The 14246-nt window shown below is 37.2% G+C and overlaps 1 protein-coding gene across 3 annotated transcripts in view; it reads left to right on the forward strand.

Annotated features, from left to right (window-relative positions):
* Nucleotides 1–14246, forward strand: part of LOC140187114 (nuclear distribution protein nudE-like 1) — a 53608-nt gene that overhangs the window by 37927 nt on the left and 1435 nt on the right. For 2 of the 3 annotated variants that reach the window (XM_072242076.1, XM_072242075.1), the window contains exons 5-8: nucleotides 3667–3803; nucleotides 5479–5649; nucleotides 7226–7317; nucleotides 8848–8999. In XM_072242076.1, the coding sequence (XP_072098177.1) occupies nucleotides 3667–3803; nucleotides 5479–5649; nucleotides 7226–7317; nucleotides 8848–8999 (552 nt within the window). Of the gene's footprint in view, nucleotides 1–3666; nucleotides 3804–5478; nucleotides 5650–7225; nucleotides 7318–8847; nucleotides 9000–12896; nucleotides 12929–14246 lie in introns of all 3 variants that reach the window. The other variant, XM_072242077.1, reaches the window with a different exon arrangement.

The following is a 14246-nucleotide window of genomic DNA, read 5'->3' on the forward strand; positions in this document are numbered from 1 at the left end:
TTATTTATTTTTATACACACATTCTTTCTCTCACTCTCCTTTTTCTCCCTCTGACTATACCCCTTGCCCATCCTCTGGGTTCCCCCCACCTTGTCTTTCTCCCCGGGCCTCCTGTCCCATGATCTTCTCATATCCCCTTTGCCAATCACCTGTCCAGCTCTTGGCTCCATCCCTCCCCCTCCTGTCTTCTCCTATCATTTTGGATCTCCCCCTCCCCCTCCTGTCTTCTCCTATCATTTTGGATCTCCCTCTCCCCCTCCCACTTTCAAACCTCTTACTAACTCTTCCTTCAGTTAGTCCTGACGAAGGGTCTCGGCGTGAAACGTCGACTGTACCTCTTCTTAGAGATGCTGCCTGGCCTGCTGCGTTCATCGGCAACTTTGATGTGCGTTACCTAAATACTTTTTCCACATCCTGCTATTTTCCTTTGTTTCAAGGTCAGACTCTTAATCTGAACTTGCATTGTTTTTCTCTTCTCTTTCCTTTTGGTCTCTGCAAATTCATATTGTCTGGGTGTTCCCCGATTTCTGCTCTTGACATCCACAGCCGCAGGTATTTTTGTGGATTTATTTGTCACCCCATTATTTCATCCTTTCTCAAATCTGCTGGCATTTGTATCCTCTGGAAATAATGCTCTTGACCTTCCTGTTCTCATACACCACCACCAGTTCTCTGACCTCCCATTCCCTACCAAATTGCTACAAAGCCTTACTTCCACTACTGAAATATGAGCTTGCCTTTTCCACAATCACCGTGTTTGAATGGCTGCAGTCATAGTTTTGTGCCAATTACAGGAATGAAATGGCCCTAGTGAAAGACACAATTTGAATCTACCAATCCTCCTTGTCCTTTGTTGTTTCTGCAGCGCTTGGCTTGGCGGGTCACTGTAGTCATCCAGTCAAGTGGCAGTTCTCTTAGCTAGTTCTGCTTTTACAGATTTGATCAGAGTCAGATAATTTTTGTTTTAGGGGAATAGAAGATTATGGAGAAATAGACAAGTTGCTTATAAGCCAGGTATCTGGTATTCTATTCAATTGAGAAAGTAGTTTAACAAGCTGCTGCTTTGATTTATTACTAGTATAACAATACTTATACTAAAGTCATCTCTTCACTCCTGTCTGGTGTTACTCTTTGGTTTGTTTCTGTGGTACATCTTAACTGTTTTCTACATTAAAAGTGCTGTATAAAATGTTGATCAGTACTTTTTGTCAATTAAATTTACATAGAAACATAGAAAATAGGTGCAGGAGTAGGCCATTCGGCCCTTCGAGCCCGCACCGCCATTCAGTATGATCATGGCCAACTCAGAACTCTGTACCAGCCTTCCCTCCATACCCCCTGATCCCTTTAGCCACAAGGGCCATATCTAACTCCCTTTTAAATATAGCCAATGAACTGGCCTCAACTGTTTCATGTGGCAGAGAATTCCACAGATTCACCACTCTCTGTGTGAAGAAGTTTTTCCTCATCTCGGTCCTAAAAGGCTTCCCCTTTATCCTCAAACTGTGACCCCTCGTTCTGGACTGTGTTTAGTTGGGGATCTGTCTACCACACTTTGATCATGACATTCTGATTATGTTAAGAACAATGTTTGAAATGCCAAGAGGTCACATACTCTATAACAATTAACTTACTCCTTAAAGTCTATTCACCATTTTAAAAATTCTATTACAGTTCTGATCTGCCAAGTTCCACTTGCATGATTGCAGTTCCAACAACAATAAGGAAACTTGATAGTACATAGGGGACAGCTGCCTGTTTGATGATCACTACTAGTACATCTCAGTTGTAATGTGTACTCTTCATATGATACTTGCTAAAACCTATGTCAACTTACAAAATGATAACCACTGTTCTGTTGGAGGATAAAGACAAGACACCTGGAAACAAAGACACATTCCTCAATATACCTTTTTGCTCTGGAAATACAGTGCCTACAAAAAGTATTCACCCCCAATGGAAGTTTTCATATTTTATTGTTTTACAACATTCAATCACAATGGATTTAATTTGGCCCCTATAAGCTTGGCAGATCTGACACTGCAATTTTCCCCCATTCCTCTTTACTCAAGGTCTGTGTCAGATTGCATGGGGCATGAACAGCCTTTTCAAGTCCAGCCACAAATTCTCAATTGGATTAAGGTCTGGGCTCTGACTTGGCCACTCCAGGACATTAACTTTGTTGTTTTTAAGCCATTCCTGAGTAGCTTTAGCTTTATGCTTGGGGTCATTGCCTTTTGCTGGAAAACAAATCTTCTCCCAGGTTTCAGTTCTGTTGCAGACTGCATCAGGTTTTCCTACATTCATTTTACCCTCTACTTTCACAAGCCTTCAGCAGCAGTGCAGCAGCCCCACAGCATGATGCAGCCACCACCATGCTTCACAGTAGGGATGGTGTGTTTCTGATGATATACAGTGTTTGGCTTATGCCAAACATATAGTTTAGTCATATGGCCAAAAAGCCTAATTTTGGTTTCATCAAACCATAGAACCTTCTTCCAGCTGACTTTGGAATCTGCCATATACCTTCTGCTAAACTGTAGCCGAGATTTCATGTGAGTTTTTTTTTAAACAGCTTTCTCTTTGCCACTCTCCCATAAAGCTGCAACTGGTGATGCACTTGGGCAACAGTTGTTGTATGCACAGTCTCCTGTCTCAGCCACTGAAATGTAACACTTCCAGAGTTGTCATGGGTCTCTTGGTGGCCTCCCTCACTAGTCCCCTTCTTGCACAGTCACTCCGTTTTTTAGGACGGCCTGCTGTAGCTAGATTTACAGTTTTGCCATATTCTTTCCATTTCTTGATGATTGACTTAACTGTACTCCAAGGGATGTTCTGAGACTTGGAAATTTTCTCGTATCTATCTCCTAACTTGTGCTTTCCAATAACCTTTTTGTGGAGTTGCTTAGAGGGTTCTTTTGCATTCATGGTGTAGCTTTTGCCAGGATACTGACTCACTAACAGCTGGACCTTCCAGATACGGATGTATTTTTACTACAATCAATTGAAGCACCTTGACTGCACACAGGTTTTCAAAAACTGATCCCCATTTAACTTATTATGTGACTTCTTAAAACCAATTGGCTGCGCCAATGATAGTTTAGTTTGTCATATTAAGGGGGGTGAATACTTATACAATCAATTATTTTGTGTTTTATATTTGTCATTAATTTAGATCACGTTTGTAGAGATCTGTTTTCACTTTGATACAAAGGAGTCTTTTTTCTGTTGATTAGTATCAAAAAAAAGCCAAATTAAATCCACTCTGATTCAATGTTGTAAAACAATAAAACATGAAAACTTCTGGGGGGGATGAATATAGGCATGGGATGTAATCAATTATTCATTGTTGCTAACTCAGAATTTTGAAACTTTCTGACCCATTTTCTTAACATAAGATAAAAATTAATGTATGTTACTAAAATATATTTTATGATAAGGATGTTTGGGGTTCAATTCATTTATTTTTAAGACCTTTTGAGAATAATTCTTACCTGTTAAAAGAAAGGGTTAACATTGTACAATTTTTTCTTCCATTTTAATTGCTACATGAAGTTTGTTTTATTTAATAACCTTCATCACATTATGCTGATATGGAGCAGTGAAACACTCCATCTATTTTTTTATAGATTTAACATGTTAATTGTACTATTGTTTAACGTTTAGGGCTACTATAGTATCACTAGAAGATTTTGAACAACGATTGAATCAAGCAATTGAAAGAAATGCGTTTTTAGAAAGTGAACTTGATGAGAAGGAATCACTTCTTGTTTCTGTTCAGAGGTTAAAAGATGAAGCACGAGGTGAGTTTATTTTTAAGGACAATATTTCTGTTGAGTAAGTTTGTGTGGTAATAGAAATTATAAACTGATGTCCAGTGAACTTTTTCTGCTTTTGTTCTTGCAAACGGTTGTGATTACTTGAAGTTTAACTGTACATGAATACCCACGAATACAGCCAAACAAAATGGTGTTACTCCAGGGCCAAGTTGCAAAACCCAGTGCTAACACTCACAAGCCACACATAGCACATATAAGATGGCAGTAAAATACAGTCACACAGGGAAAAAAAATTAGTCCAAGTCCTTGTGTCCACAAATGTTGCAGCAGTCATTTTTTTTTTAATCAAAGTGGGGAAATAACTATGGAACCTGTTTTTAGTATAATTATTTAATTTTATTTAAGAATAATTTCACATTGCTGCTGTTATCCTTTATATGATGACATACAACATGAAAGCAAATTTGTGATGATTATCGACAAAGATGTTGACTGCCTACATTAAATTCAAAAATTTCACTGCAAGTGCTCTCGGGACCTGTGGGGAAATATAATGTCCATAAGACCATAAGAGATGGGAGCAGAATTAGGCCATTTAGCCCATCGAGTCTGCTCTGTCATTTCATCATGGCTGATCCATTTTTCCTCAGCCCCAATGTTCTTCTTTAAATATATGTAATAACTTGGCTTCCACAGCTGCCTGCAACAATGAATTCCACATGCCAATACATGTGCTGGTTGCATTTGGAACTGCAGCTGCTAGACATCAATTTTAATTTAGTGGAAGATCAATAACCAGATTTTGGTGCAGAACTTAGAAAAGGACTAGTGGGACCAAACAAAGAAGCAGATAGTGTGCCTCCCCCCACTGCCCTGAGATACTGCACTTTATTATCAAAGCAATAGTGCATAAAGGCAATATTACCTACATTCAATCCTAAAAATATTTGGGTTATGCCTTCCTGTTGACCCTCCCCAATTTTTGTAGATGCACCAGATAAACCATCATATCTGATGCATCACAGCTCTGCCCAAGACTGGAATAAATTGCAGAGTTGTGAATAATTCCTAATCTATCACAAAAACTGGCTCTACTGACTTTGTCCACACTTCCTACTATCTTGATGAGGTAGGGGGGAGTGGGGGAGAGCCACTGTAAACAAAGATCACTCCCCCCCGCCCCCCAACTTGGGTCATTCTGTCTTTTTCTCCCTTTCCATCAGGCAGAAGATAGCTAAGCTTGAAAACTGACATCACCAGACCCAAGAGCAGCTTCTATCCTGCTGTTATAAGACTCAAGCAGATTTCTTGTTTGATAAACATTAACTTTTCATTTCTTGCTCTATCTCTTTGTAGTGTTGTTCCTTGTCTATCTGCAATGCACTTTCTCTGCAACTGTAACTTGCACGATATTGTGTATTTTGTTACTGCTTTTCCCTTTATACTACCTCAATGTACCTGTGTTTGAAATGATCAGTCTGGATGAACAATTTTTTTTACTGTACCTTGGTACATGTGCCAATAAACCAATTGTCTGTTGCTTGTTAGTGTGAAGTATAAGCTAGTTATTTTGATGTTTGGTCCAGTAGTACAAAAGTAAACATTAATAACCAAGTGGCAATATAAAATTCAAATTGTCAATTATTCTTTAGTGCAACAATGAAACCTTTGCTTAGCTGCAGTTTTGTGAATATTTTAGATCTGCGACAAGAGTTAGCAGTACGAGAAAGGCAGGAAGTAACAAGAAAATCTGCCCCTAGTTCACCGACGTTGGAGTGTGAGAAAATGGACACTGCTGTTCAAGCTTCGCTCTCTCTCCCAGCTACACCTGTAGGAAGAACAGCAGACAACGGTTTTACGTCGCCCAAAGGTATGTGACTATTTCTAGTAATTACCAGAACTACTTTTGAGCTTCTGTGTACACGTGTAGGTATAGATTGCTTGTTATGTTAGCAATGAACTGGCATATGTCTAAGACAACTGCCAATTCAACTCAGTAGGCTTTTGATAAAATTAAATTGCTCAAATAGTTATTTGATACAGACTATAAACCCATCCACTCACATCTTTTGAAGTTAGGTGGCCAAGTTGAAGATAGAAAATCTGCATGAATGAGATTACTTCAGTGTCAATACTTGAAAATCTCGAAGGCACTTTCTTATGGATTTTTATGCTCCTGTGCATATGCGTTCACCAGTTTCAGAAACCATTTCCAGTTTTGTGTTATGCATTGAACAAAATATTGTTTAAATTGCCTTGCTCTACAAGCTTATAAATTTCAATATTAGTAGATGATTAAGCTTTTTCATGAGCACAATGCTAATACAATGAAAATTTTGTAAATGCAGCTAGATCGGTTTGACAATGTTTAAGATCATATACTGTATGTTGACACTTAAAATAATGTTCAAAGTGTGTATTGAGATTGAGCAGAGATGGCAAATGTATTGACATTTTGGTGAAGCAGTTTATATCTGCTTGATCTATGTGCTTTAGCTGCTCATGAACAATCAACTCTTAAGGCAAGATATGTAATCAATCAAAGTCAAACCCCCATGTTTAAAGTTGTGCATTCTGGTGGGATTTCAGTTTTAAATACAGTTGATCATCCAGATGTTTATTCCCGTTACGTTTGCACTTTCATATTGCCAAATTCAAAACCTGCTATGAACCAGCACAGTTGTCCAGCATTTTAGAATCAGAAAAAGGTTTATTATGACTGACAAATAGTGAAGTTTGTTGTTTTGTGGCAGCAGTGCATTACGTTAAGAAATAAAATAAAGAGGAATAGTGAGGGTAGTGTTCAAGGATACTTCAGAAGGTGGAGAGAGAATAAGTTGTCATTAAAACACTGAGAGTGCATCTTGAAGGAAAGCAAGTTTAAAAATAAATAGTGCCCAAATACAGCTATGGACGAACCCACCTTTTTGGCATAGAAAATATAAGACCAAATTTGAAAACAGAACAATGGAATGGATTGGACTCTAAGATTGATTTTTCTCTCTCCAGTATAAGCCAGAAAACGATGTAAAATTGAAGCTTCGCATACAGGTACCACACTGTTGAGAGGGTGTGGTTATGGTGAATCAAGTCTAAACACACAATCCTTGAAACACTGCACATTATGTCCTTTTGTGCCGGTGACTGGTATTCATCAATAAACCTTAAATACATAACTTGGTGTAATGAAAGTGCACTTCCTTAAGTCAGATTCTGGTCATCTAGTGGGATGCTAACTCATGAAATTCTGATTTAGTGCACAACCAGGTCTCATTACCTCAGTAATAATGAAATGATTTGTGAATTTTATTTCCAGTTATCTTCTCTTTAAAATTTGGTATGTTAATTTCTAGTCGTCATCTTTTTAAAATGAACATGATACATGTGGTTGTGCTGTAGTTTCAATATCTAAGTATTCCCCAATATGTGCATGATCTGTTTTTCAGCTATACCAAATGGCTATGGTGCTACTCCTTTAACTCCATCAGCTAGAATATCTGCACTAAACATTGTTGGTGATCTTTTAAGAAAAGTAGGGGTAAGTTTCCATTTAATTTTCTTGCTGCATTTTTGTTAGAATTTGCCCTATAGACTTAAATAATTAGTATGTCTATTAAAAAAACAGTAAAGGCTCTATATCACTGTTCAAAGAAAATATGTATTTTATGTGCAGCCAGCTGTACTAAAATTTGCTGGTTTTTCACCTTTTTTGTTTCTAGGAAACTGTTAGTAGAGAATTTTCATTATTTTCTGTTTTTATCATTTTACTTAAATGGTTCAATTTAATAACAGAATGTATACACTATACAATCTGAAATGCTTATACTTCATAGTGACACATCGACGAAACAAGAAACCCCAGCGAATGAAACATAGCAAAATCAGAACCCCGAAGCCCCCCTCCCCCTCCCATGCACAAGCAGCAGCAGAAGCAACAACCCTCCCCCCATAGTTCAAGCAATAGCAAAAGCCCCCAAAGAGACCTTGATCTAGAGTTGATCAGTCCATAACCAAGTATAACCTAGATTCTTGATGACATTTCATAAAATAATTCATTAGCTGTGCAGTAATTCCTCAATTTGGATAAGAAATATATTTCTGTAAAATTGTAAGCAAAGTTTGTAAATCAAGAAATATACTTTGGTGCAGCACATTCCTGTGTGAGGAATATGGCCAGCGATTCATTTCAACAAAAAGTATATAAATGAAGTTAAAGAGACAATGGTGCTATAGTGAAAATTCATACAGTAAGCATTCATAGATTCAACAATTGGGTAAATTTCTCTTGGCAGTAAATTGCAGTTTTTATTATATTAAAAGTAATTACGTTTTGTTTTAAAAGATGATCAACAATTTGATGACGTGCTCTATAAATACAAGTTATCGTGAGATGTAGAACACAACAAATCCTACAAACCAATTTACTCGTGTAGTAAATGTAACTATGTATTTTGATGCATATCTTGTGAATGATATTTGGGAAGAGAGCACTATGGTTATTTTAAGCTAAGGAAGGACAGAAAATTAATGTTTCTTGTTCATCAGTGACTTCTGCACATTGTGTAAAACTCAGCTGAATGTCAAGGTTAACAGCCTGCTGCCATTCAGTTTGTTGAGGATGAATGGAAAAATATTGCTAATGCCCATGAACTTGTGCCATAAAAAGATTCATTATTAGGAGAGAGATAAGGCATGGGAAATAAACTAATTTTCTGCCTAGAAAAGGCATGTTCTAATTTGTCATTTGGGAAGCTCTCTGTATTTGCATTTTTAAAAAATTCTTTGACCAACTTACTTTTGTAGTTGAGAATCGGAGCTGATTTTAAGAAAGATTTGAATTGTGTTTAAGCACAAAAGCCTTGCATTCTTTCCTGTTTACTTTCTTGTTTACTTTCTTGTTTTTCAATTGTTTTCTAGGTTGAAAGAAACTAGCTTTTTTGGTGGGAGAAAGTGATGCATAGAGTTGGGTGGCAGGAGGTTTGAGTCTTTGGTTAATGGAAAATGAATGTTTTTATTTGTAAAGCTGTTCTGCAGTTTCCTTGCTAACTAATCTATAAAAAAATTTCAGGCCTTAGAATCAAAATTAGCAGCATGCAGAAATTTTGCAAAGGACCAAGCGACGCGAAAAAGTTACAGTTCAGGGAATGGCATTGGCGCCTCTACTATGGTCAACAATGCAAAGTTTTCAAATTCAGGTCTTGCAACATACTTTGACAAAGGGTAAGTATTTATAATTAATCAACATATAACATAGCCATTCCAGTTAGTAAATCCAATAATGTTGAAGCTTTCCTAGGCTGTGCCGCTCATCGATACATCAGTGTAGAAGAATCGCTAAAGAACCAGAGGGATGTGTTTAAACTTGATAAAGCAAATTATTATGATATTTAGTGTAATGCCTGAAAGGGAGACATAAACAGAGTCAATCATAACTTGGGGGAAAAAAAGAAAAGAAATTATAAGTGTTTATGGAAGGAAGGGGACAGTGGTACCAATTGAAAGCTGTTTCCAAGATTGACACTAACTCTGTACTTTGCGGTCAGGTAGCATCCATGGAAAGAGATTCAGAAGTAATGTTTTAGGTCAAAGAGCCTGTGACTGGAGAAGAGAGAAAACAGATTAATTTAAAGTTAAACACAAGCGATTCTGCAGATGCTGGAAATCCAAAGCAATACACTCAAAAGTGCTGGAGGAACTCAGCTGGTTAGACAGCATCAATGGAAATGAATAAACAGTCGATGTTTCGGGTCGAGTCCCTTCTTCAGGACTGGAAAGGAAGAGGGAAGGCGCCAGAATTAAAAGAGGTGGGGGGAGGAGGAGGACTAACTAGAAAGTGATAGGTGAAGCCAGGTGGGTGGGAAAGATAAAGGTCTGGAGAAGAAGGAATCTGATATGAGAGAAGAGTGGACCAGGCAGAAAGGAAAGAAGGAGGGGCACCAGGGGTAGCTGATAGGCAGGTAAGGAAAAAAGGCAAGAGGCCAGAGTGAGGAATAGAAGAAGGAAAGGGGAGGGGGGAAATTACTGGTGGAGGAATCTATATTCATGCCATCAGTATGGAGTCTATCTAGTAGGAATATGAGGTGCTACTCCTCCACATTGAGAATGGGCTCATCATGGCAAAGGAGGAGGCTGTGGACCAACATGTTGGAACAGGAATGGGGATAGCAATTAAAATGGTATGCCACTGGAAAATCCCACTTTTGGCAGATGGAATGGAGGTGCTTGACAAAGCGGTACCCCAGTTTGCATCACTTCTCGCATCGGGAGCTCCAGTAGATGACTCCAATAGACTTGCAGGTTGCCTCACCTGGAAGGACTGTTAGGAGCGCTGAATGGAGGTGAGAGAGGAGGTAAATGGACAGTTGTAGCATTTCTGTCACTCTTAGGGATACGTGCCAGTGTGGGAATAGAAAGATGCTATGAGAAAGGATAAGATTAGTGAATATGGAATAGCAGATCAAGGAGTCACAAAGCAAGCAATCCCTTTGGAATGCTGAAAGGGGAAGGATGAGGAAGGTGTGTCTAACAGTAGAATTTTGTTGGTATTGGTAAACTTCGTCTTTAGTTGCTCAAACTTCCTCTTTTCCCACCAGACATGTTGCTTTTGACCTAATCAATAGTATGTAGGTCAAATTGAATCTAACATAACAGCCCCCACACCACTCCTAATAACATTTTGCCTCAAACTTGAAGTAATTAATGCACTTGGCACAATTTTATTTCCCCAACAAAAAATTTAACAAGATTCTGATTTTAATGTTCCGTCACACAAATCTATGGAATAGATTTGACTTTTAGATATTACTGCCAAAAAATTAAAATACACATCCAGATACTGTGTAGAGCAGCAATAGCTAACCAAAGATCTTTTAATCTATTAAAATCATTTATGTTCTTTCTACATGTTCTAACAACTAACCAATTTGCATTGTAAGGTCTACTACTCGCCCACTTTAAAAGTCAGTAACACTTTGTTTTCCTCAATTTATCTGACTTGTCAAATCCAGACCAATGTTAGTAATAGGTTTAAAATTCTTAAAATTCTGAAAGTATGATCTCATGAAACAGTCCATGACTGATTGCAGTAAGACTGTCTACTTAATATTCAAGGTTGGCCCATTAAGTAAAGAGTAATACTTGTACCATACAAGTGCAAATTTTGTTTTGACATTCAGTGACATTGCATTTACTTGGTCCCCTACTGGGCATCTCCATTGGCCAGAAAGAACTGGACTAGTCACATAAATAGTGTGGATCCAGAAGAAATTGGAGGAAAAAGGTATCCGATTAACATTCTGACATCCCAAAACCTTAATTCTATCTACATGGTGCAAGTTAGCATTGTGGTGGAATAATCTGCACTTGCTGAAAACTCTAGAATTGCATCAACCAGGACAAAGCAGCATACTTGGCTTGTCATCCATCCACTACTCTAAATGTGCATTCTCACCAGCACTAATGCATTGTAGTTTCAGTGACATCTACAAAAAGCAGAAATTTGCTTGCCCTGGTTACTCATCTAGATGCCATTCGTCTAGAACAGTGGTTCCAAACCTTTTATGCCTTGGACCTCTACCAATAACCATGGATGCCAGATTGGGAACATCTGATCTAGAAGGATGAGAATCTCAGGCACGTGTGAATGCCATGTTTCCTCTCCCCGAGTTGTGCATACACCTGATCTGAAATTGGTTGCCATTCCTTCATTGTGATTGGGTTTAATTCTGTGAAGTCTCCTCCTCGACAGCACCATAGGAGTACCTCCACCAGAAGGACCACAGTGGTTCATGAAGGTACCTTCTCAAGGAAACTGGGGATAGGGAATTGATGCTAGTCTTGCTGGTTTCACCTGCATCCTAAAAATGCCTTAGTCATAATTCTTCATCATAAATTTAAAGGATACTAATAGCAATAATTATGAAATTAAGAATTATCAAATTCTTCCACATTAAATAATATCCTGCAAATTAAAGTACCAGATGTTTGTAATAATGAATTTTATTCTCAGTTCGTATTTTTTTCTAAATAGTTCCCCAACATTTGCCGCACCATTGCTGACCAAAGCATCCCATTATTTTGCAGTATGATTTGTTTGGCAGACAAATTTACTTTGGTTACATACTAAAATTACCTTAACACACCTAGTAGCTGGAATAAATTCTTGGGTTTAAAAGTGCCTACACTGTTAACCATACTTAACACAATTTGCACACTTGTTTACACCTGAAATTCTGCTACTGAAATTCATTTTCATTGACTTCAATAGAATAGCAATTAAGAAGCAGAGTTGAATGCTATGTGCTGTTTCAATCAATATACCTTGTTTAATTATCTCTGTTTTAATGACATTGATGTCTGAGGCATTCATTATGTCTGAAGACCATTAAGTTTGATGCTCTCTTGCTTATGATAGCTGGATATTATTAATTTTCTTTACACATTTTCTGTTAACTATAGAGATTGGTTCCCACTTGCAGCCAATAGAAAATGCATGGGGGGGGGGAGGTAAATGGCATAAAACAAAATTCCTCAATTTGGATGCAAAATTTACAAAATTGTAAATCATCCAAAAATTTCTAAGCACTCTTATATAATCAACTGTAGATTTTAACTGTTAACTAATTTTAATATCAATTGTACAATTTATTTTGATACTCATTTATATTTTTACTTCTAACCAGTTTTATTCAGTTCTAACCAGTTTTATACACGTATGTAGATTCTGATGGCAAAATGAACATGGCATCTATAGACAATACAATTTGGCTTGGCAGTTTAATTTGAATTGGAATTGCCAGTTATGGAGTTAGAATTCATATGCCACCCATCTTCATTTGTTGCAAGTAAAATCTGTTCTATGAACAACTGCATTTAACTCTGCTTAAATTCTGTTTTATTAAAGTATGTGGAATTGAATAACAACTGTCAGATTCTATGCACAGAGGTTATTGAATCACGTATTTAGCGCACAAAAGAGAATAAATTTCTACATCTAAGAACTTGGTTTCAGTCGTGAACTAAGTGATTGTAGTATTTAACCATCTTAAACTGGTTTAAACTTCAGTTGTGGCCAGTGTGAGTGTGTAAAGTTGATTTGGATTGTTTTCTTTTTATCAGAAAAGAGAGAGTCTTTTTCAAGTATATCATGGGTAATTAATTTTATTGCATTCCTTCAAAGTGATCACCTGCATGTTGTTGCAATGGTGATGTAAGTGGAAGCAGTATTAACACCTGAACTCAAAATTAAGTTTCACTAACAGCATGGGGTTTTGGTATTCTGTGGCAAGTTATGAGAGCCTACCCTAAAAATGACATGTCTAGCATTATTCCTCGAACTTTAGCTCCTAATAATTTTAAATTTTGCCCTATAATTTTTTAAAGCTGTCTGTTGAGTTAGTCCCATGGCATGTGATGATGTCTGAAGGCAGCTTAGATTATAAAAATTCTCTTCGCTTAGTGTCAGTCTGTCTCTGCCCACGCTTTTGGTCATCCGTACCTTGGTGTCAAATTTTGCCTGGTAATACTGCTCTGTGAAAAACCTTGGTAGCATCTGCTACAGTAGAAAGAAGTACACAATAAATGCAGGTTTTGTCGGTACAGTCAAGCTGCCGCTGAGCCCATAGTATAAGACTGCATTGAGTAGAGCACAGTTTCCCCACTTGAAGAGAAACCAAATAGAATGTGACAAATGGCTGAGAGTATATTTTGGAATTTGGAATGTTTGAAGTTTTAGCCAAAATTCTAATTTTTTTAACCCATGTATATGCATGTGTCTGGAAAGAGTATTTTTACAATAGTTCATGGTTAGATATACTGAGCCTCTTTACAAGAAAGGCAAATAACCATCAAAATATTTTAGTTTCTGGGTAGCATTCTCTCTTGGGACTCAAGTTTTTCTGGTCAAGTTTTGATAATGCATAACAAGATCTGCTTGCCAACTGGAGATTTATGAGAAAATCAAAACTAAAGCTTTGTGTACTGGGCTAAACTGTGAATGGAAATCTGAATACCAAAATATAACCAAGTTTGTAATCTGAAAAAGACTGAACAAGAACAGCCTTGGACCAAAACAAGACAATAACTTAAAATTGATACCATCCAATACACAATGCTTTTTCGTAAAAATACTTGGCTGTGGATTTATCCCTTGTACTTTGAAAGATGAGGCATGGCTAAACTCATACTAACAAATGTGTACATTTGCTCTTCAAGTTTTCTGTAGATTTGTTTTCTTTTTTAAAAAAAATCAGTGGTTACCTATAACTAATGTAGTTTTAAGTTATCATGTAGTTCTAAAAATATTTGTCCAAATGCAATAAATTTTATTAGGTAAGGATAATCATTACTGATTATATACAGAAATTATTTTAAATATGGAAATTGCTATTTCCCTTTCCAGATCAGTGATAAAGTTGCATGTCGATTAATTCTTAATGTAGATAATTCATGGTCGTTCTAATCATCTTG

The sequence above is a fragment of the Mobula birostris genome, chromosome 24 (assembly GCF_030028105.1).
Source record: "Mobula birostris isolate sMobBir1 chromosome 24, sMobBir1.hap1, whole genome shotgun sequence".
In the NCBI taxonomy this organism is placed as follows: Eukaryota; Metazoa; Chordata; class Chondrichthyes; order Myliobatiformes; family Myliobatidae; genus Mobula; species Mobula birostris.